The sequence below is a fragment of the Pelodiscus sinensis genome, chromosome 4 (genome assembly GCF_049634645.1).
Source record: "Pelodiscus sinensis isolate JC-2024 chromosome 4, ASM4963464v1, whole genome shotgun sequence".
Classification (NCBI taxonomy): Eukaryota; Metazoa; Chordata; order Testudines; family Trionychidae; genus Pelodiscus; species Pelodiscus sinensis.
The window spans coordinates 58,672,193-58,697,428 of record NC_134714.1 but is presented as its reverse complement, the minus strand read 5'-3'; the positions used below and the strand labels follow the sequence as shown (position 1 = coordinate 58,697,428).

The 25,236-nt window shown below is 40.3% G+C and overlaps 1 protein-coding gene across 5 annotated transcripts in view; it reads left to right on the top strand.

Annotated features, from left to right (window-relative positions):
* Window positions 1-25,236, top strand: part of FMN1 (formin 1) — a 382,661-nt gene that overhangs the window by 290,548 nt on the left and 66,877 nt on the right. For all 5 annotated transcript variants that reach the window (XM_025189464.2, XM_075927043.1, XM_075927044.1 and 2 more), the window contains one exon: window positions 21,056-21,148. In XM_025189464.2, the coding sequence (XP_025045249.2) occupies window positions 21,056-21,148 (93 nt within the window). The remainder of the gene's footprint in view (window positions 1-21,055; window positions 21,149-25,236) is intronic.

The following is a 25,236-nucleotide window of genomic DNA, read 5'->3' as shown; positions in this document are numbered from 1 at the left end:
GATTGTTAGGAAGAGATGGGATCCACCTAACCAAGAGAGGAAAGAGCATCTTTGTGGGCAGGTTTGCAAACCTAGTGAGGAGGGCTTTAAACTAGGTTCGTGGGGGACGGTGACCAAAGCCCTGAGGTAAGTGAGGAAGTCGGACACTGGGAAGAATCACAAGGAGGAACGAACTACAAAGGAGGATTCCTGATTTGGATGGAGAAGGCAGGGCGATCAACTGGTTATCTAAGGTGTTTGTACACCAATGCGAGAAGCCTGGGAAACAAACAGGAAGAATTAGAAGCCCTGGCCCAGTCGAAGAACAATGATTTGATTGAATAACAGATTTGCTGGGATGACTCGCATGACTGGAACACTGTCATAGAAGGGTATAAACTGTTCAGGAAGAACAGGTGGGGGAGAAAAGGAGGAGGAGTTGCATTGTTTGTAACAGAGAAGTATGATTGCTCGGAGCTCCAGTACTTAGAGGGAGAAAAAACTGTTCAGAATCTATGGGTTAAATTTAGAGGTGGAAGCAACAGGGGTGATGTTGTGGTTGGTGTCTGCTATAAACCACCAGATCAGGTGGATGAGGTAGACGAAGCTTTCTTTGGACAAGGAGACAAGCTTCCAGATCGCGAGCCCTGGTTCTGATGGGCAACTTTAATCACCCTGACATCTGTTGGAAAACCTATACAGTAGCACACAGACAATCCAGGAAGTTTTTGGAGAATGTTGGGGATAACTTCTTGGTATAAGTGCTGAAGGAACCAACCAGGGGCCATGCGCAGCTTGACCTGCTGCTCACAAACAGGGAGGAATTAGTAGGGGAAGTAGAGGTGGGTGACAACCTGGGAAGCAGTGATCATGAGATGGTAGATTTCAGATCCTGAACAAAGGAAGAAAGGAGAGTAGCAAAATACACACCCCGGACTTCAGAAGAGCAGACTTTGACTCCCTCAGAGAACTGATGGGCACAGGAGTGGCCCGAGGCAGGCTGTGGCAGCTGGCACCCTAGGCAGAACACACAATCAGCGCCCCCACCTGCACGGCCATCAATGGGCCGTCAATGGGGTGACATCATCATCAGGCGCCCCGTTACAACATCATCGGGTGCTGTTGAAGGCAGCGCCCTAGGCAACGGCCGAGTTGGCCTATAGCCATGGGCCACCCCTGGATGGGCAGGATTCTCTGGGATGCTTACATGAAGGGGAAAGGAGTCCAGGAGAGCTGGCAGTATTTTAAAGAAGCCTTATTAAAGGCACAGGAAGAGACCATCCCAATGCACAACAAGAAAAGCAAATATGGTAGGCGACCAGATTGGATTACCAGGGGCATCCTTGGTGAGCTTAAATACAAAAAGGAAGCTTACAAGAAGTGGAAACTTGGACAGATGACTAGGGAGGAGTATAAATATATTGCTTGAGAATGCAGGGGATTTATCAGGAAAGCAAAAGCACAATTGGAATTGCAGCTGGCAAGGGATGTGAAGGGTATTAAGAGAGGTTTCTACAGGCATGTTAGCAATAAGAAAGTGATCTGAGAGGGTGTGAGGCCCTTACTGGATGAGGGAGGTAACCTAGTGACTGATGATGTGGGAAAAGCTGAAGTACTCAATGCTTTCTTTGCCTCTGTCTTCACAGATAAGGTCAGCTCCCAGACAAGTGCACTAGGCAATGCAGTATGGGAAGGATGTGGACAGCCCTTGGTGGGGAAAGAACAAGTTAGGAACGATTTAGAAAAGCTAAACATACACAAATCCATGGGCCCAGATTTAATGCATCCGAGGGTACTGAGGAAGTTAGCAAATATCATTGCGGAGCCTTTGGCCATTATCTTTGAAAACTCGTGGAGTTTTGGAGAGATCCCAGATGATTGGAAAAAGGCAAATGTAGTGCCCATCTTTAAAAAAGGGAAGGAGGACAATCAGGGAACTACAGACCCGTCAGCCTTACCTCAGTCCCTGGAAAAATTATGGAGGGGATCCTCAAGGAATCCATTTTGAGGCACTTAGAAGAGGGGAAAGTGATCGGGAATAGTCAACATGGATTCACAAAGGGCAAGTTGTGCCTGACCAATCTGATTAGCTTCTGTGATGAGTAACTGGCTCTATGGATATGGGAAAGTTAGTGGTTGTGATATATCTTGACTTTAGCAATGCTTTTGATATGATCTCCCACAATATTCTTGCCAGCAAGTTAAGGAGTATGAATTGGATAAATGAACTGTAAGATGGATAGAAATCTGGCTAGACTCTCAAGCCCAATGGATAGTGATCAACGGCTCGATGTCAGGTTGGCGGTCGGTTTCTAGCAGAATGCTCCAAGGATCTGTTCTTGGACTGGTTTTGTTCAGCATCTTTATTAATGACCTGGATGAGGGAATGGATTGCACCCTCAGCAAGTTTGCAGATGACACTAAGCTAGGGGGAGAGATAGATACGCTGGAGGACAGAGTGACCTGGACAGAGTAGAGGATTGGGCCAAAAGAAATCTGATCAGGTTCAACAGGGACAAGTGTAGAGCCCTGCACTTGGGACGGAAGAATCCCACGCATTGTTACAGACTGGGGTCCGAATGGCTAAGTAGCAGTTCTGCAGAAAAGGACCTGGGGATTACAGTGGATGAGAAGCTGGATATGAGTCAACAGTGTGCCCTTGTAGCCAAGAAGGCTAATGGCATATTAGGGTGCATTAGGAGGAGCATTGCCAGCAGATCCAGAGAAGTGATTATTCCCCTTTATTCGGCACTGGTGAGGCCACATCTGGAATATTGTGTCCAGTTCTGGGCCCCCACTATAGAAAGGATGTGGATACTTTAGAGAGGGTCCAGCGGAGGGTGATGAAAATGACTTGGGGGCTGGAGCGCATGACCTATGAAGAGAGACTGAAGGACTTGTGTTTGTTTAGTCTTCAGAAGAGAAGAGTGAGGGGGAATTTGATAGCAGCCTTCCACTTCCTGAAGGGAGGTTCCAAAGAGGATGGAGAAAGGCTGTTCACAGTAGTGACAGATGGCAGAACAAAGAGCAAGGTCTCAAGTTACAGTGGGAGAGGTCTAGGTTCGATATCAGCAAAAACTATTTCACTAGGAGGGTGGTGAAGCACTGGGATGGGTTACCTAGGGAGGTGGTGGAATCTCCATCCCTAAAGTTTTTTAAGTTTCGGTTTGACAAAGCCCTGGCTGGGTTGATTTAGTTGGATTGGTCCTGCCTTGGGCAGGGGGCTGGACTTGGTGACCTCCTGAGGTCTCTTCCAGTTCTTTGATTCTGTGATTCTATGAGAAGAGCCCAGACCTCCCAGCTGTAGTGGCAGATGGAGCTCAGGGCTCTTTAAATCATTGCTGGAGCCCTCATTGTCATGTGCCAGGTGGTGCTAAAGAGCTGGCTGGGAGAGGCTAGCCCCTAGCCCTTCACTTTCTGCCCAAGGCTCCACAGTCTGAGGAACTGGAGCCCCTCTCTTCTGGGCCAGTGAAGATTGTTCTCAGCTCTGGACAAAGATATTGCTCACAATACAACCTAGCTGCTTCAAAGAAGGGCTGGAAGTGACTTCAGGGAAACGGTTTCATAGTTGGGTAAAGAGAATCTGTCAGAATCCGCAAAGCCAAGGAGGGTCTAGCAGAGCCGTAGATGTGGAGGAGACACTGACAAGCAGAGTGAAGTTAAGAGGAGCCCAGTGAAACCGTGGACATGTTGAGGGAAGAGTCCTTAAACAGGGTCCTTGGACAGGATCCCAGGGGAAAGGGTGGACCACTGGGCTTTTCTGTCAGTCCCAGAAGGGGAACAGATTAAGAGGTGTCCTGGCCGGAGGTCTGGGCCATGGAAACAGCAGGAAGTAGTGGAACCCAGACAGATAAAGGAACTGCTAGAGTGAAAGGATTCCTGTGACCACTGCATCCTGACATATGGCTACACTGCTGAAATGAGAGACTTAACTACAAATTCAAATTTGCAAGACAGGCAACGGATAGGGCAGAGAGGTATGACATGCTGAAACACTTTGGGATTTAATTTAGACCAGGGTAAGGTCTAAGGACTTGTTCTGTAACAAGTGCCGTAAAATGTTCTGCTGCTGTAGCTTCCTGTCTGGATGTTCCAAGCCAGCTCTAGTTCAGTTACACTCTGGTCTTCACTTGCCTTGATTACTAACTACAAGTGTTGATTACTAACTAGTTCCTAAACTGCCCAAAACTGTCTGCTCTGAAATGTCCAGCCCTTTCCTGGACCGCTGAGAGAAGTAATAATGCCTGTTGCCCCTTTAAGGAGACAAGAACACAGCATCTTGTTGCTTTAAGTGGAGTTAATAATCACTTCAAGTCAAACAGTTCTGGGTTTATTTAGAAGAAACATAAAACAAGGTTAGTTAATGAAAAAGAGATTTTAAGTGAGTTCAAGTGTAAGGAATAAAGTCCTAAATGGTTAGAAACAAGTAAAAATGGGCAGGGAAGAAGAATCTTTCTAATGACTAAGACTTAACAAAATAGTCCTGGTTCAAGATAAGAGTCTTAGCACCTAGCAGCCTTCTTTCAGCAAAAAGGCCAACCTTCCCCCCCTGATCAAGATCTCCCCCAAAGTCCACAGTACTTGGTTGCTTTGTCGTCTTAGATTAGATAAAAGTTAACTTGGGATTAGTTGCCCTCTCTCTTGTATAGTCACTTGAAATTTTGAAATGTATCTTAAAGTTCAGCGCCACTCCTGTGAAGAAAGGTGTCACGGAGTCTGATGAAGAAAGATCCATACTATTTCCTTCCATTCTGGTGCTTCCTATGATGCAAAATGGATCTGTCCCTACAGTCTCTGATGTGCTAATGAATAGTTCCTTGTCTGTGTCTGCATGTGAATAGAGGCATTGGCCTTTCCTTAATCTGAAACAACTGTTTACTGTCTTCACAAATTTGTCTACATATTTCAGTCCCATATTGCTTTCCCATTTTTACAGCCTTTTGGGTGTTTATTATATAAACACCATGCAAGAATATAAATGATCAGCGTGTTATTCTTTAATGATCTGTTACATACACCATTTAGATACGAATTAAGACATAAGTGAGTTCGGGTACACTGAACTGGTGTCAGGCTGGCTAAAATGTGCAGCCTGATACCAGTAAATCCTTTACTCTCCTTTGCCCTCAGCATTGGGTCACCTGTAAGGAGAGTGGACAATGTGAGGGCAGACAAACACAATGATAGTGCCATAATTTAAAAATATGCTTTGGGGATAGGGTTGTGTTAGGTGGGAATTGGTTAGGTAAATGGAAAACAATGGAAGAATGAGTGGACTTTGAAAGGTGTGGCTGAGGATAACAAGGGAGAAAGGTAGCTCAGAGGGTAGGTGGAATGAGACAGAGTAAAGAGACTGTCAGAGACAGAATAAGAGGAGATTGAAGTTAATAGCCAGTCAGCACAGTGGTAAGAATGGAAATATGCAGTCATAATGATAGAAAGTTAAAGATTCTTTAAGAATTAGAATAGGTTTCAACAGAGGTTGCTGAATCCCTGTCATTGAAGGTTTTTAAGAACAGATTAGACAGACACCTGTCAGAGATGGTCTAGATTTAGTTGGTCCACCCTCATATCAGGGGGCTGGATTAGTTGACCTCTCAAGATTTCTGTGATTCTGTGAAAACACTCTGACATTATCCATGTCTGCCCTGCCAGTTTCTGTTATATAAATATTCTGAGGCTGCTCTTGTGTCTCTTTCAGCTGGCTTTAGTTTCTTTGGCTCCCTGGGCTTGTTCCTCCATGGAATTTCCTTCTTCCTCAAAGCCAGGGTCTTAATGCTCTCACAGTTAACAGCATGTTAATTGCTCCTATGCAATTTTGGGGCTGCAGCATGCTTGAGGAAAAGTGGTGAAATTTCTCCAAAAAAATTACCCATGCATAACGCATTATGGATGCAGTTCAATCTTGATATAAGATTTTCTGTGCATTAAAATGTCAATTACTTAAATCTCACAAATTGCAACCTGATAAATTACAACCAGCCTGAACCTGAATAATAGAAATCACTTCCGTAAGTGATGTTTGTCCACCTAACCTACATCACCATATTCAGAACTAAAAGCAAAATTCATCCCCCGCCCCCATCTAGCCCATTATAGTTTGTCCAAGTAATCAGGGAATCATGATGATGAAATGCATTACTTTATTTCTTTTTAATTTTTGCAAGACCAATTTGCACTCATCAGTGACAAAATAGAAACACAGTACATTAAATCATCTAAGTTATAAAATATTTTCAGCAAAACATTAACAAATTAAGAATTTAATTGATTTAGTTTAAAATCTTAACATTTAATTTTCCAGAAAGATTTGTTGAATATATGTGTGTGTGTTTTCTGAGCTCTAATATTGATTTATATACAACATTCTATTCATTAGATAAAAAAATCTTTACATAATGTATATTATTGTAACTATAATGCTTCGTTAAAGGCAAGGATTCAAGTATTTGATTGAAAAAAGTAATGGTCAGTGAGCCAAAACAAAAGGAAATATTTGTCCAGAGGACTGGCTTTGTCTTGTCTTATCAAATGTATATAGAAATAAAATGCACTAATTTTCTTACTCAAGATATCATAGAACATTTTACAGAGTAACTTTATTTCGGTACTTCAGTGACTCAGTAGGCATATATAATAGAGCATGTCTTCATCAAAATCTCATACTCAGCCATGGACTGTTTTTTGTTTGTCTTTGTTTTTAAAGAAATGAACTTAGCCCACTGTGCCTGAGTATATGTAAATACATCATTAAAAGCAATAGAACATTAGTTAGCCAATATTAAACAAAATCTGAGGAGACTGTCTCTCAGTAATCTCTGAAAAAGCCTTGGGCTAATGTTTGAGTACACACCAGGTTGGTACAGTGCTTTCTGGTATGAAGACCAACAGCCTTGAGCTTTTTTTGTTCAAATGGGAATGCGAATTTCACAGTGAAGTCCATCCAATGACAATGCCCTGCCACCAGAAATTTTAATTGGGTAGCTAAGGTCAAGACCATAAAATTACTATTCACACCTTGTATTATACCTAGAAGCACATAAGGAGCCAATGACTTTTATTAGGAATTGGTTAATTTAACAAAAGGAATATTGGCTAAGAGTCATGAATCTTCATTTTTGGTTCTAACTTGGACAATTTTGAATGTTCTCTTTCTTTCTGTATACTCCTTAGTAGCTTTCTGAATAATTTAGTTAATATGTGTCAATAAATGAGTATGAGTAGATGACTGTTATGTGATAAAAATGACTACAATTCTTAAAGGTGCTAGCTCTAGCATGTATAGATATCTGAGCAGGAAATCACATTTCTAGCTCAAAAATAGAGGGGGTTAAGTCTAATTGAAATTAAAGTGCTTAAGTCACATTTAGAAGTAAAACTCAGGCTCCTGACTTATCTAGATGGTTTTGAACATTTTTATCCAGAATCAGTAGATATCCTATGTTGCTCTTTTCATGGCAGGGTCAGAACTAATTTCTTATTAATTAAAATAAGTTAAAATTAAAGTGTTGAGAAGCAGATACAGGATAGACTGAGATGAAGAAAAACATATGTATGTGGTGTTTATTTAGATGTTATTGTGAGTGGAACTGTTATTTTCACTGTAAAGGAGGCATCACTGAAAAACATTTTCAGATTCTTATTTTTTCCATTCTTTATCTGCAAGTCAATGTTGGAGGAAAGTTAGAGCAAGAAATAATTTGTTTTCGAGAGTAAAAAATGTAAGTATTTTCCGATTAAAAAAAGTTTGTGATCTTTAGTGGAATAGCTTTCAATTTGAAATATGACCTAATTTCCATCACCTCAGTAGGAGGTGATGGAAATTAGGTCATAGATGTGCCTTTCAGTAATCCAGTTAAGAACTATTTTAACTTGAAACCTTGTCTCTTTCACCAAACAACTTGGTCCAATAAAAGATATTACTTCACCAACTTCTTCTCCCAAATATCCTAGGACCAACCCTGCTATAATAATACTGAAAATAATGGTTTTGTTTTGACAGATTTAAGATAGGAGTTGAAAAACAAAGTTGGTGAGTGTGCACTGTGTTTTGTTGTACAATAAAATTAACTCTATTAGCATTCTAGTGGTAGTATGCATGTATGCAAACATACAATGACTGGTAATTTCCAGAAATGGACAATTTCTCAGTATTCCATTAGATTTTCACATTTCAATAAAATAGCTGAATGAATTTTAATATATAGGAGACTCAACATCTTTAGAGTTTGGATAGTGTACAATAAATGAGGAGTTGCTAAACAGTAAAGCTACATCTACACTGTGGAACTATTGTGGGATATCAGAAGTATCCTGAAATAACTATTCCATGTCTTTTGAGCTAGCCTATTATTTTGAAATATAATGGACTCACTATTCTGACGTCCCTGTAAACCTTGTTCCATGAGGATTGAGGGATGTTTCAGAATAGCACTCTATTTTGAAATTTGGTGCTGTGTAGACTGTGCAAATTTCAAAAGAAGCTATTTCGAAATTAACTCCAACATTAGTAGCTCAAATTGCATAACTTATTTCAAGATAAGGGTGCAGTGTAGATGCACCCTAAGTGAGGCTGTGTATTGTATTGTGGGCTAAGCATGGCTAGAAGCTGAAGTTAGACAGATATAGACTAGAAATAAGGTGCAAACTTTTAATAGTGATGATAATCATTAGAATCATTTACCATTGGATGTGTCTGACATTTTATCACTTGAGGTCTTTTAAAATCAAGATTGTATGTCTCTCTAAAAATATATTTTAGCTCATCTGGAAGGTATGGATTTGATGGAAGAATTACTGGGTGATACTCAGTGGCCTGTGTTATGTAGAAGGTCAGAGATCCCACACTACAAAAATAAATTGGAATCAATTTTTCCCGACATACGCTGTCACAGTTCAGAAACAGACCTTTTTAAGATTTACTCTGGCCCCCTATACCTGATTCATTATACATGGTTATGATGTGTGGTCTAAATTAATCAGACAATACAGTTCAGTTCCATAATACTAATTTCCTGTACTGTTCAGACAAGACTGAGGTTCTGATAATTTCTTAGGTTTTTCTATAGATAGGTAGCACAAATCCCATACAGCATCTGTATGAAATCCTAATGAAGTTAGTAGGATCTATACTTACTGGGACCTGACTGGAAAAATGAAGAGGTTTTGCTTTGCCTAGTTGTTACATTAATTTATATGAGCTATTCTTTCCTTGTGGTATGTCTGTCACAGTGTTTGCTAAATCCAAACTACAGTTTTAGAGTGAATACCTTAACCAGAGTCTTAGATGTGTTGCTATGGCGTGAAAAATATTTAGTTTTACTAGCAACCTTTTTTGTTTGATTTTTGCTTGTGAAACAGTCTCAACACAAGGGATTTAAAGTAGTAAATACAACAATAATAGATGTAAGATGTTGAACTGCTTTGTCTCTTAAAGAAAAAAATGCATTCTTTTATTTTCCGTTTATTTTGATTTAATAAATGCTCGAGCACAGCATTGCATGTATGAGAATTACAAGCCATTATAAAATTGAAAATACTTCCCATCAGTTACAAATTCATGAAACAAACCAAAATAGAACGTCTAATAAACCTTCTGACAGCTATCAGAGGCATCATTATGTGAAGACTTCCATTGTGTCCTTCCCTATTCATGTTCTCATTCTGTCACTGAAGTGCCTGAAAGAACAAGTGTCTCTTATAGGGTGTTCTGAATGTCACCATGTTTCTACAAACCAAGGCACTATCCAGAAACCAGGACCTCTCATCAAGAGCTGCTTTGCTTCTAACCCTTTCTCTGTGAACTAAAATCTTGAGCTCCTCATATGGTGGTTGTTGAATAATCCCTTTGGGAACATGCTCTGTAGCAGACAAGGTGCTGTTTATTTAGGATTTTGCTTGGTGCCTGAAGATCAAGTACTTTCCCCAGTGAACTGTATGTGAAAGCAAATTAACAGTCAAGTAGTAAGGAAAAATAATTATGCATAAGAGCATAGATAGTCTGTTAATTGAGAACAAATTTGTACAATCTCATTGTTCTCATCAAAGCCTGGTAAATCATTTGTAGTTATAGCATCCCAAATGTGAATGGCAAATGTAACTCGAGGTATGTCTATTCTTTTTTCCCTTTAAACTGCCCTTCATTCATGACACAGATTTTTTGGGAATGCTCTGGGAGGGTTTTGTTAATACCCCCTGTGACGGACCCGGCAGGGTCCGCACTGGCCCCAGGGGGAAGGCTACCCCCCCAGACAGGGGAAAAGCCACCGTGGCCAGAAGCGGCGGAGCCGCGCAGGCCCGACGGGCTCAGGAGTGCGGGGAAGCCCGCAGGGGCCCACAACAGAGGGGGCGGGGCTTGACCCGGACCACGGGGAAGCGCCCCAGCAGGGGCGGGCGACTTGCACTAGGGGCGGGACCCCGGGCACACGCCGGGGAGAGCCCAGAGGAGAAGTCCGGGGGCGTGGGGCCAACCCCCCTGACGTCACTCCCTGGGCGCCCTGAAAAATGGCTGGAGGACGCCGGCCAGGGGGAGGCGGAGCGGCAGCCACGCTGGCTTCCAGGGGCACCAAGCCTCCCGCCCCCCGGGCGAAGAAGAGAGACAGCCCCGGCGGACTCCGGATCGTGGTCGGATGGACCCGGCGACTCTGGCGGGGTGAGTGACGCAGCGGGCGTCCCGCTGAGAAGGCCGGGATGTGGGGAGTGGAAGGAGCCCAGGGCAGGGCCCTTGTGGCGCCTGTGGGCAGGCGAGTTTAGGGCCACCGCCCCGTCTTCCATGGAGGGTGACTAGCTGACACCACACTCCACTTAGGGCCCCGGGCTGGGACCTGGAGGAGAGGGAGGGCCCGGGTCCCCCACTCTCCACACGCCCCCCCTTGCACGAAGTACCCCAAGTGATCAAACCCCCTCCCCCGCGATGAGGGCAGTGTGAGGACAGTGGTCGCACCCCTGCCCTACGGACGCTTAACTGCTCCTTGGAGGGGCAGGAAAGGGGACAGGACCCCGAGGCCCGCTGTCGGGCCAAACCTCCATCCCCGCTAGAGATGACACGGTGGCGGGTCCACTGAACCCCCTCTGCCGGCTAGGGCAGAGGGGCGGTCGCACCCATCACTACCACCGTAGACAGACCCTACTTAGGGACTCACCGGACAGACCCAAGGCGGTGGGTTTGCGGAGCCCCCCCCTTCTACCTTCTGGAGGGGGGAAGGGGAGCACTGCTCGCACCCATAAACCCGCCACACCCCCAATTTCCATTGCCTTCAAAAACAGCTATGGATCCTCCCCTACACATTCTCAAAGTCCCTGTGGCTCAAGTGATTCTACTCTAATCACTGGCTGAGAAGGGCTAGTTGCATCTCCTCTGTTTAGTTGAAGGGCTCCTGAGTCAGTCACATAAGGTTTCTAAAAGAGACGTGTAGTGCTCTGTCACTTGCTTCATCCTGTGGCATGAGCATATGATCTCCACAGACTGTTCAGATCTCACTCAGCCTAGATATTAAGAATTGAGCCATATGCTTGTCCCAAGTAATTGAAGACAGACTTGTTCCATTTATATGCTTATTGATTACTTGTGCCACTGCAAAGAAAACCTTCATTGGAACATAATCTAGTAGTAATTCATTATGCCCATTCAGAGTCTGTCAAAGTCTTGCTTCATCTAAAGCAGTGGTTTTCGAACTTTTTTCTAATGACCCTGTTGATTAAAATTGTTGTTGCCCACGACCTAACATAATTTGACTAAAGTGTGGGCTCTGGGGTGGAACTGAGGATGAGAGTTTCAGCTCTGGTAGGTGGGGCAGGGTTGGGGCAGGAGGGACTTACCTTGAGCAGCTTCTAGTCAGTGGTGTAGTGGGAGTATGAAGGCAGGCTCCCAGCCTCTCCTGGCACCGCAGACCATGCTGCGACCCAGAAGTTGCCAGTAGCAGGTTCTAGCCAATGGTAGTGTGAAGTTAGTGCTCAGGGCAGGAGCCTTATGTGCTCTTCTGCCCTGTGCCCTCATCTAGGAGCCAGGACTGCTGTTGGCTGCTAGTGATAGAAATGTAGCCGTGTTAGTCTGGGGTAGTTGAAGCAAAATGCAGGACAATGTAGCACTTTAAAGACTAACAAGATGGTTTATTAGATGATGAGCTTTCGTGGGCCAGACCCACTTCCTCAGATCAAATAGTGGAAGAAAGTAGTCACAACCATATATACCAAAGGATACAATTAAAAAAAATGAAGGTTGGCTGCTAGGGCACAGTGCAGTTTGCAGTGCCAGGACAGGCAGGAAGCTTGCCTTAGCACGCCCACTAATCACCAGGAAGCAATGAAACCCAGTGCCTGACATTCCATGACTCAATATTGGGTTGTACAAGGCTCCTCTCTTAAGTCTGTCTTCAAATTATATAGTAAGAGACCAGTAGGTGAATGCTGCCTCCTCATCATAGTCTCTCCCTTTCTCACTTATACCAGCTCCTCAGAAAAAAGATTACTTATAATCGTACCAATGAAGCAGACAGCACAGAATTGCTCATGGAAAGCAATTCTTGCGCTTGATACCTGGTAGGGAATGGTGCATTATGAATATGCATAGATACATATTATAGATTACAAGTAACTAGTGGGAAAGTGTAACCGAAAGTTGCTACTACGTACATCTTCATTCGACCTCTTGCCCCCATCTTAATATTGAGATTATTTGGCAAGTTATTTACATGCAAGACAAGGATAACAAATGTCTCCTTGAAGAAGTTATAAAACATTTATACAAAATCAAAATAATTCAACATCATTATTAATATTCTGATATCTGATTAAAGGAAAATACAGCTAAGACCTATCAGTCAGCATTCTGGTGCATTGTTCCAAATAACACATGTGACTTCTGCATTTCACAGAGATATGGACCTTATGGTGTACAAGTGGGTCCTTTTAGTTTTGTTCTGCTAAATTTAACTCTTTTTAGGAAATAACTTAAAGGCTCCTTGGTATATAAGAAAAGATTCGTCTAAAAATTAGACCAAGAAAGATGGGCAAATAGTAATTCTCTTGTCAAAAATAAGACTGCTGTTTAATGAGAAAAAGAAAGCAGCATGTCTTTAACAATCCCACAATAATGTAACCTACCAGGATCTGAGCAGACATTGGGAGATGTACAAAGAGTGGTGGTTGTTAGCAGCTTTCACTGTGACATAACTCAAGAGGGATAGTATCAGTGACAGGTTTACAGGAGTCCATGGCGTTAAATACTTGGGCTCACTGTCAATATGATTCCCATAAATGCTACTGGTGGGTCCTGGTAAGTAAAAGTTCAGCTATTCATTGTTATCAACACTGATCTATTTCTAGTTTTGCAGTTAACTTTAAAAATGATATTTAAAAATACCAACTCCTGCCCAGTTGACATTGCAGTGCTCTTTACGTGAGAGTTTGTTTATAGGCAATTCTTCTTCTGAAAGATTTACAGTGTCTGTGAAGGTTTAAAAGACTATTGCCCAATAGGCATTATGTGAAAGGCATTCAGCTTTATAAATATTTTAGCTTGTATTGGGGATTTTTAAAGAACTTTCTGAGCCAAATACTGCATTAAAACTGAAGACAGTGGCAAACTACTAATCAGCAGTTTCCAGCTTTGTTCTAATGTTTTACTAATGGTTTCCATTTCTATGGCCAAGATTTGGAGTGTGAAGCACTGCATGCATCCAACAGTTTGTAAGTTTAGGGTTTTCAAATAACATTTGTTCTTACATTGCACACATACACATACTTTCTTTTTTTGCAATAGTTCATTTAGAAATAAACAATTTTCAGAATAGACTATTACAGTTAATATGACTAACACAATGTGTATCAAGAAAATGTTGCACAAGTTTATTAGCATAGTAGACGTCTTACATCTGTTTCCACTGAGTTATGCTAAACAGGTTGTTTATTTTAAAACACTTGTGTATTTTCTTGGATCATCAAAAGTATTAACATCCTTTTAAATAAAATATACATTAAATAAACGTGTAAATACTTTTGCAACTACAAATGGTGTTTCTACAAGGTCAGCAAATGAAAACTGCCCACCATAGATTAAAGTCCACACTTACAAATTAAGGTGTTCACTTGTTGTTTTTCTTTGTCTCAGAAGGGTATCTGTGTTAGTCTGTCACTTTAAAAACAAGTAGTCCAGTGGCACCTTAGAGACTAATATATCATATAGTATCTTGAGCTTTCATGGGCAAATCTCACTTCTTCAGATGAGCTTGAGTGGAGAAAAAAAGGGGACTGTCAGAATTATAACAGAAAAAGAAGGACGAGGAAAGAAAAAAGTGTACCTGTCAATAGTAGTGCAAGTGCTAATGAGGCTAATTGAGAGGGCTAGAAATGTCCCATACTTTGCTTTTGATGTCAATGACATGTTAAATGTAAGGAAGCCTGGTTTTATAATGGGCCATACAGTTAGTACTAATCTTTGTTAAGCCTGAGGGAAAGAAACAGTGTCAAATTTGCATATAAAAATCAATTCTACAATCTCTCTCTGTAGTTGGCTTGTGAAATTCCTTTGTGGAAGAATGGCCACTTTTAAATCCATTAATAAGTGTCCAGGCAGGTTAAAATGTTCCCCTACAGGTTTATGTGTTATCATTCTTCATATCTGGCTTACAGCCATTTATCCTTTATGGTAGAGACTGTCCAGTCTGGCCAATATACATGATAGAGGGGCATTGCTGGCTTTTGATGGCCTAAATCACATTAGAGGATGTGTAGTTCTATATGCCTCTGAAGTTCTGGCTTATGTGGTTAGGTCCTGTGACAGTGCTGCTTGTATAGATGTATGGACAGAGTCCGCAAGAAGGTTTATTGCAGGGACAGGTTCCTGGGTAAGTGTGTCTGAGGTTCATACCAAGTAGGGACAGAAAGTGAGGCACAGAGAGGTTGTGACATGACCAGTGTCAGATATGGAATCATGTAACTTAACATTTAATCTGTACAAAAGATTATATTCAGCAGTAAGGGAGATAAATGTCATGATTTGATGATTACAGGAAAAGAGATTAAAAAATGAATGAACCAAGTGAAGAGAGAAGGAGGTGGGGGAGAAGCATTAAGGAGGGAAATATGGAAAGGAGAGAAAAATATGTTTATTCAACAATTTAAAAATTATGAAAGAACAGGAAAGAAATAGGAACACAGGAATTGTCATAGTATGTTAAACCCATGGCCCACCTAGTTATATATTCTATAGCCAGCACCATGTGTTTCAGAAAAAGATGCAAGATGCCTCACTGTGGGCAAATGTGGAGTAATTGATCTAATTAAAACCTCCTAATCCCTGATACTTAGCGATTGAGCTAAAATCTGAAACATGAGGCTTTATCTCCCTGCTGGTACTCTGGTTAGCATTAGACATTATAATTCTGGATGTCATTGTTAGTTTTGTTAAAAACCTTTTTATTGCACACATAGGGTACGTCTACACTAGCTCGTTAGTTCGAGCTAGGTAGGGTAATGAGGGCAAGTGGAGTTGCAAATGAAGCCCAGGATTTAAATATCCCTGGCTTCATTTGCATGTTCCCGGGTGCCACCACTTTTAAATCCCCCTTAGTCCGAACTCCGTGCCCACGGCTACACGCGGCACAGAGTAGGGTAGTTCGAATTAAAGATCTTAATCGAACTACCGTATATCCTCATTCCACGAGGATATTTAAATCCTGGGCTTCATTTGCAACTCTGCTTGCCCTCGTTACCCTACCTAGCTTGAACTAACGAGCTAGTGTAGACGTACCCATACCTACATACAGACAGAAAAGATGATTGCCAAAGGCAAAAGCCAGAGCCAAGCTGGTAGTTTCTAGGTTCAGTATAGGTTCAGGTTCTAATTACGGTATAAACTGGTGCAGATGAGCTTCTGGTCCAGCATTAACAGTCATTGAGTGTTCTTCCAGAGGCTTTATACTGCAATTAGTGTTTATGCAGTTTGTTCTATGAGGCAGTCAGTGGGCTAGTGAAGGCAGGTAGTTGTGGTCTGGCAGGTGGTTATGGTTTGGTGCCGTGGCCCAAGCTAATAGTAATGCATCTGCAAACCTTGAAGGTAGTGCAGTTGACACTGGCAGGGTCTCTGGCCATGGTAAGTTAAATGGGAGTGTTCTTACGGTGGTCTCTGGGCACTGAAGAGATGGAAGGAAAGGAGTACGCTATCATCAAGGATAATTACTGATCTTAGTGTAAGATAATAGACTCCTCTTGGAATAAGCAACCATCCATCTAATCAACCAGATTGATTTAATTGTGTGAACCTGGAATTGTAGAGCCAGATTTGTAGGTTCTCTATCTGGTATATAAACAAGGGAGCCCAGTTACAGGTTTCTTTCAGCTATGCTATTACTTTAGAGAAAGGTTTAGCCATCATAGGATGTCACGTCAGTTCTCATCCAAAAATGGATAGACTTGTAGGAGGCTCGACATAGCACTTTTGACAACACCAGGACATAATCAATCTGACCTAGATGTGGAAGTCTAGTAGACATCTGATCACAGGTCACTTGTTGTGTCTGAATTGTTCCATGGCATTGCTGATGAAGCTGAGTCAGACCAATGATGACACAATTTTGGGGTCAGTATAAATCCCCGTTGTCAAAGTGTCTGACTTCAATTTACAGAAATACAATTGGCATTTTAATTAAAATTCTGGACTCAGACCTAAAATAATAAAAACTCCCTCCTACTCCAATAGTATCTTCATTTGTATCTGATCTGAGTATATTTCACCATTCCTGTTGTCTGGCCTGTCTCAAGGCATATTTGATCATCTTCCAGCATTCCTTATCTTAGCAAATGCATCTGGCTGATACTTGTAGCCATTTTTCCATTATGGACATTGAATGGAGAATAACTTTTCAGATTGGAACACTTCATTATAGAGGGAGACAATTTAGAGGAATATGATGAGGCTTTAGTGGAAATATAAAGTTTTCTTCCAAATGTCTCCGAGGGTCCAAAAAGGCAAGCATTTCCCATCTGGCTTGAGAATCAGAAAAATCCAGTCTTCTTTGCATGCCTTATATCCAGTTATAAGGATATAAACCCTTATCCATTCTTTTAATAATCAAAGCTAAGATGCACCTATTTTTGGCTAGAACAAGTAATTTTTTTCTTGCTGGACTAAAATTACAAAATGCTGCTTATCATGTAACCTAAATTACAAATCAGTTAAATAATTGAAGGTAGGAGTTTAATAAAGATGTAGGGAACATTGTGCATGTATTTTGGACAACCAGTAGCCTCAACTTGCAAATGTTTCTGATATCTTAAAGCAAATGGGCATGTTATTAATAAAAAAAAATCCTGTTGTTTTTGCTTCAACTTTAAAATAAAAATAAAATAAAATATGGATTCAGTATAGCACCTGATAAACACCTTGCTTCATCTTTTGTTAACCAAAATAATTCAGTTTTCTGCCAAACACTAGCTGCTCTGTACTCAGCAAAGAACTACTGCTGTTGCTGAGGAAGAAGTGCTCCTCCTGAGGAAGAAGTTGCTGAGGAAGGCAGCTCTGTGCAGGAGTTCTAGGCCCCTATCTGGGTGCAGCTGATTAAGCAGCTGCAGAGCCGTGCTACCACGCAGCTTAGAGGGAACTGATCCCCTTGTTGATAGATGCTGTTTATCATGTGTGCCCAGGCCTTTTGCTCACTCAAAGCTAGTGGTCATCTTGGAAGCGTCACAAAGTGTAAATGTCTGTGCTCCATAATCTACACTGGTTTACAGTTAGTTTCCACATGCAAATCCAGATTCATCTAAATATTTATCTGTGAAGTCTTAATGGTTTAAACTATGTAATCTGACAGACAATCCTCTCTCTCTGCGACATGGCCCAATAGGAGCATTTCAGTTTTCTGACTCAAGGATTGCTCAAAAGACAGACAGTGTATAAGAAATGTCAAGACTTGCTGGTGGACTCTTATACCATTAAATATAAGCTTGGCAGAATTTGATTTTTTTTTAAATAATTTTATGGATAATATTGATGTTGAAGCATTTTTTTTCATATTTGTCAGTTGAAGTAATCACAGTTGCAGGAAATTATGGAGGAGCGAGATAATCGAAGGGAGATCAAACAATAATTAATCACCATATTCATTTAGAGTCATAAAGTTAAAGCCTTGCAACTGCTAAAACCCATATTGCCAATATCATGTCAAAATACACAAAGTAAATACCTTTAAATCAAGTTTAATTTCTTAAGCAACATTTTTTTATTTTGATTATCTATAAATTTTAGTTACCAGTGGAAATAGTCTGTGCGTGTATGATGAAATCAGTATTTACTGTCATTTATCAATAAAAATCGAATCCTTTGGAGCTCAATTATATATAAGCACAATGTTGGCCACTTTTAGAGAGAATTTTTTCAGGCTTTCCACTAACTCCAGGCCCTAAAATTTGCTGGAATTTGTTCTAATTGTTGTTTGGTCTGTATGTTCCTCTTAATCTGGTTGTTACAGGGTGATTGAGTATATGCACATTTTTACTTTAGCAGAAAACTAATAATCTCAGCATTCTAGTCTTCATTAACAATGACTTTGCCTAACCTCCATCTGTCTGGTCTGCTCTGCCTTAATATTCCTCTTATTTTCCTTGGTGTCTCTGCCCAACCTTTCCCTCATCTTGTTAATGCATTTTCCCCATTCTTTTTATCCATTTACCTATGCTATCCATTCCCTATGAAATATTGCCTTCACCTAGTCACATCCTTCCTCACTCCTGTCACCTGATTTTACAAAAAAGTTTTGTTTCCCTACAAATGTGACTTTAAAAAAAAATAACGTAAGTTGAAAAATATTAAAAAGCAACATATTCCTATCATGGTCATTTAAAATATCAAATATGACACATGTAAATAATGACATTAAATTTGAAAATCTTATGGAGGGGCTCCCTTTAAGAATGGAATATTCTTAGGCACTGAAAAATGATAAATAATAATGTATGCTACCTGTCTGGGAAGGTGGTGTTTGATTCCATTCTAGCTTATGTAAAAATATTTCTGAAGTGGCCCCTGGCAAAAAATTGCCTACCCCATTCTAGCTTATGTAAAATGGGCCCAGATGCCCACAAATAAGAAATATTTATAAGAAATGTTTTCCCTGTGTGCCTCAACGAGAATTCCTGAAATGCAAATGTTCTTTGTTCAAAGCTTAAAAATCATGCCACAACTCGGTTCAAGAAGTTGAAATATGTTTCCTGTGACATATTTTTGTCATTTCATATTTGACTGAAATGATTTCTCAAACTTATTTGATATGGCATTTTCTCTCTAGACTTTTTCAAAATGTACAGGAAAATTAGCCATAAAAATGTGGCTTCTAATTTGCACCAACCTGTAATAAGAGAACTTTAAAAAAGTATTTAGAATCATTTTATTTATAGAATTTTTCTTCATGACTTATAATATCCCTATCTGTTCTACAAATAAAATATTACAATTTGTCCGAGCTACTTGAAATCCTCATTCTGCTTATATAAGTTGTAACATTTTGTGTGTGAATAAGTTTCATTCAATAGATTTCTGCATGCATGTAGATGGGCAGACAAGAAGAATCTTTATTTAATAAGATATGTTATGAACATATTAAAGCCCCAGTATTAACAAGTAAATGTGTATAAGCAAATTCTCATTAGCTTCAGTGGGACTGAAGTTCCCAGGATTTCTTCTGCATGCCACAAGTTGCGATATTTGTTGTTAAAAATAAATGTATAAAGCACATCATAAAAATGAATACTGTGGTTTATATAGGACCTTCCCAAGTATAGATGATTTTTTGATAAATTCATATTTTACTGTTATATAGCTGAGCTATGGAAAAATGTTTGGCATACAAAACTTTTAAAAGGAAGCAGATATCTTTTTTAATATATTTTTGCAGCAACATATATAAAGAAGAGAGATTTCTGGCCATGCTAGAATTTTCTTTTTAACATGGACTGTCATGGGTGGGGTGTCAATAAAAATTCAAACAAATCGTTTGAGTCGTTTCTTTGTAAAGGCCGTCCTGGTGATCCATATGTACTATATGCTCTACTATTGGTTGTATAATAAAATGTATACATGTATTCTCAACCTTCTTCTGACTTCTGAAAATCTCAAATGTGTGACTTCTATTAACAGAATTACACACTCTTCCTTCCCTCCTCCACATTTGGGGGGGAGCAGATAACAAATGTACTAGAATAAACTGAATTATTAACCAGAACAAAGCTGGCTGTCTTGCCATTTAAATGTGTATATGTTTTATGCAATAAAACTGTAATCCTTTGGCTTAGTTATGAAGTAAATTTCCATACAAATTTAACACATGGAAACTACATATTTTTAGAGGTGAGAAAAGGAAAACAATTTCCTGCTTGCCCTGTTTTAATGGGTGATTGCAAAATTTTCAAGTGTTGGGTTCTGGCAGTCTCGTTTTACCTCTAATATAATCAAGAACTTCAGAATTCTGAGAAATATAATAAGACTTCCAAGCTAGGACAATGCCTAAATTCTGTAACAGTTAGCTTGGGTTCTGTAGGAAATGAGATGGAATCAAGACCTAAATTAGCTGGTAAACTAGGCTATGGACACATCATAAGTAAGTCAAAATTCACTTTGCTTCTACCAAAGCTATAACTTGACCTACTAAATTCTAGTTAAATAAATGGCTGACCCTGAACCTCTGCTAGGAAAAGTGGTTGAGCTTAGATGATGGCTAGCTAGCATGTATTAAAATCTAATCTAAAGTCAATTTTTTTTCTGGTCATAACAAGATCCTCAAGAAGAGGATTGTGGGATTTGATTCCTGAAATGTTTTATAAGCAGTCATTACAGAAGCTGAATTCTACTGCATATGACCTATGTTTTGAAAAAGGTTGTCTAGTTCTTCAACAACTCTGGATGTCTACTTTTAATTTTAATGCAGTTATTAGATTCAGCAGGGCAGATGCAGTATGAAATATACACTGCTTGATAAAGTTTGAATGGTATATGATTAGATATATAATTACGGAAGTAATAGTTTTGTTTGAGTTGCCAATTAAATATTCCATTTCAGAGTATCTAATGCTGCACTTTTATTTATAGCCCATGAAAAGCAGATGAAAATCGTTTGTGAAGAATCTTCAGAACATCATCTACAGCCCTTCAAGGATAAATTAGAAGAGTTTTTTCAGAAAGGCAAGCACATATTTTTTAAACTTCTTTGTTCATATAATTAGTATTTTTACAGATTTTGCTGTATATATGTTGCCTCAAATAACCAATGCTGCACATTGGAAACTAAATAGTATCAGTTATGGGTCTTAGGTGCCAATAATTACACAGATAATTACACTGCAATAATTGCCACTGATTGGTAAAAGCTACTATAGTCTCACTAGCAATCTTTTGAGTGTTTTTTGCATCATTAAATTAATTAGGTGCAATAAAACAGGGGTTTAGGATACACTGTTACTTAATAAATTGAGTCTAAATCTTCCAGTCCATGAAAAATATGTTAATCTTGTATTCATGTTAAGTCAGAGATTCAAGATTAAAAGCTAAGTCCATGTAACTAAGATGTCTGACAGTCCTTAAGGGAAATAACCCTCTGGCATGGAATCAGTAGCGGGAGATCTTGGTAGACCCTCGTTTTGCAGCTGAGACACTTAAAGTATGGGAGTTTGTCCACACTAATAATTATACAACAGATTGTAGCTGTGCCTGTCACACCTGGGACGAGGGCAGTCATACCTAATGGTTGGAGCAGAAGTCGGGAGTTAAGCAACGTCAGATACCCAGATCTGAAAGTCCAAGTGGGCAAACTGAGAGTCAGGCATCAGGTGATGGGTAGGATCAGTTTAACAGGAGATCAAGGTCAGGCACTCGATTACAGACACTGATTGAAGAGCAAAGTCAGGGGCAAACAAGTTAGAAGTTAGAGACTAGGTTCTACTGCAAGCAGGGTCTGGAGCAGACACACATAGGCAGACTCCATTGACAACTTATCATCATTGAGCTGTCAGGGGCTGCCACTCAGGTGCTGTGAGGTGGCACTTTTTGACAAACCCACCCTTACAAGGTCCTCATGGGAGCCCATCCTAAACATCCCATAGTGAGGCAGCAGCAACAGCAGAACAGAACCCCCATAGTCCCAGGTTCTAGCTCTGCAGGTTCTTACAGCTCTGCTGTGCTTCTGTGTAGACGCTGCCTATACCAACTGGAGAGGTTTTCTTGTTAGCATATGTAATTGAACTCCCTGAGAAGTAGTAGTTAGGTCAATGGAAGAATTCTTTGGTCAACCTACCACTGTCTACACTGTGGGTTAGGTCACTATCGCTGTATCTCTCAAAGATACGGATTTTTCACATAACCAAGATGTAGCAACACCAATGTAGGTTCTTAGTGTAGGCCAAGCCTGACTCCTGGCATCAAAATCTGTCATTTTAGGTAAGCTCTACATTCAGTGGTAAAACCTTGCTGGGTCCAGCAAAGCTGCAAGGGTTGGGAAAGAGCCAAGTTATTTGAAAGGGTCTCCAATGCAAAGCATCTCCAATGTTGTGAAGAAACAAAAGGAGAAAGCGAACACAGAGAAGAATCTTTCTGATATGTGGAGAAGAGCAGCCACACTAATGTGGTAGCCCAAGGGGATGAGGCAAATCCTCTGTTCTTGGCCAGGGCATTGAGGGAAGGCAGAGCAAAGAGTGCAGCTCCCTGAGCTTGTAGCTGGTAGGGAATTTGGAGATGGCCTGGAGAACCAGTTCTGGAAGGCCAGCTGTCCATAAAAGGTGAGAGGAAGCCATCAAAGAGCTCCGCTGTCTGCAGGCCCAGATAAAAGAGTGTATGCAGGAGCAAGATGAGATGTGCTGCTTGAAGGAAAAGCAGGAGTTAATGTGGCTAATAGCAGAGATGGAGAGCAGCATCTGCTGCTGGAGGAAGAGGTTAAATGAGCTTCCCATTGGAGACTCTTCTGGCAGAGTAGCACCAAGACCAATTAAGATTTGAAATCCATCCCAGTGAAGTTGTCATCACCAGAGGAGAGAGGCAAAACTGGCTGTACATCTCAGAACACAATCCAGAAAATAGTGCAAGTGGAAGAGAAAAACAAATGCTTGACCTTTTAAGTGCTGCAGACAAAGATCCACGTATCTTGATGCATAGGTGCTGGAGCTAGAAGTGCTGCTGTGCCCCTCAGCTCAAAGTGGTTTCCATTATATAGAGAGTTTATAGTTTGGTTCAATGGCCCTCAGCATCCCCTCTATAAAAATTGTTCCGGCAACCCTTCCTTGATGTTTATAAGAATCTTAAAAGGAGCTAATTCTTTGTATAGTTTTCTCTATGGGGAATAAGATAATTTTATGCCTATCTATGGAGAGTACTCAAAGACAGCCATTTTCTAGTTACACCCAGGTAACGGCCAGTTTTGGCTACCTTATCAGTAGGTGTAGGAGGATTGGACATTTCTAAAGTTTCACTCTCATAAACCTCCATTTGCTAATGAACAGTAATGAATATATATATTATATTGGTTATACAGACTGAGTTGAACACTTTGGCCATACCACTTCATTCTTCAATGAGAAGAATACAAGGAGCACAAATTTCTTGTTTATCGTCATTGTTGAGATTAAAAAAGGAGGATCCTCCTGGTTCGGTGGGGTGTATAAGGCTCTAACAACTGATGGATACAGTCCTGGAGAGAGAAAAGGGAGATAAGATAATCTGCAACAGGATGTTAAGGTCAGGTCTTATCATGCTACTCTAGGAAAGAGAGTTGGGCAGGAGGGAGCATGCTGAGGCAGCCACACAAAATCCAGATGATATTATTACATGTGATATATTTGCAGAAAGTGCACTGTATAAGAAATTAAACAAAAACATTTGCTCAGTAGACAGTAATAGCTAATCCTCATGAAAGAGGGTATTCCCTGCAGAAAATTAAAAGCTGATTTATTCCTATGCAGTGTAACTGATTAAAACACAAACTTTTGGAGTGGTGAATCTAGAATACCAGGAAATGTATTTGTAATAGTTCCACAGCATAAAAAAATCTTGTTATTACAAGAAGCTTCATTTGAGGGGAGTTTCCATGATTATTCTCTTGAAGTTGTAAAAAGCTCTACTTTTTACTACATATTTGTGTATCATGCATCACACAGTTAGGAACCCATAATCTGGTATTGTCACAGCATGTCACAGCAGTTATATGAGACACTCCTCAAAGTAATCAGAACCAGTTGGTGACTATACAAGGAAGTTAGTATTCCCAAATGAGCAATATCACTCACAAAGTCTGAAGCAATTTAACATTTAATATCTGAGAAGTCACATAAACTATGACTCACTTGATTCCTGAGAGGACTCATATTTACCTAAACTGTGATGATTGAAACAGGCATGAGGTTGCTAACACAGAGGGGTAGCTGTGTTAGTCTATATCTGCAAAAACAGCTAGGAATCTTGTAAAACCTTAAGGGCATGTCTACACTAGAAAACAATTTTGAAATAACTAAAATTGATTTAATAACTCTAGAAATAACAAACTTGAAATAGTATGTCTATACTATAGGGAAGCCTCAAAATTGGTCTGAGTCAGGCTCCATTATCATGGATATGCTACCTTGACTTAGAGCCCCGGGAAGCACTGGAGAATAATTACTTCTAATTACTCTGGGGAGTAGTTATTTTGAAATAATAGCACCAGAGCAACCACACTAACTCTGTTTTGAAATAACTGTTTTGAAATTAGTGTTAGTCCTTGAGGAAATCAGGAATGCAGTTTTTTAAAATAATCAGCCCATTATTTCAAAACAACGGGTTTGGTAGTGTGGACGATCCGCTTATTATTTCAAAATAAAATGGGTGGTGGGTTATTTCAAAGTAACTCCTCAATGTTGACCAGGATGAAAAGCATCACAGATTTATTTGGGAACAAGCTTTCACGGCTAAAAAACTGATGAAGTAGTTTTTACCCTTGAAATAAGTCTGTTCCTCTAAGGGAACGTCTGCACAGCAATGCTAAAGCTACGTCAATTGTGTAGCTTATTTCAGCTTTTGGCACTGTCTACAGAGCAGGAAGTCCGAGTTAGAGCACTCTTCCTTTGATTTCTCTTACTTCTTGTAAAATGAGGGTTACAGGAGTCAGAGTAAGAAGTCCTCCAGCTCAACGTTATTTTGATATCATGTAGAAATATCTGTTTGTAGCATAGACGTGAACTATGTTATTTCAGAATAATGTCAGTTATTCCAAAATAACACTGCTGTGTAGACATTCTCTGAACTGCACC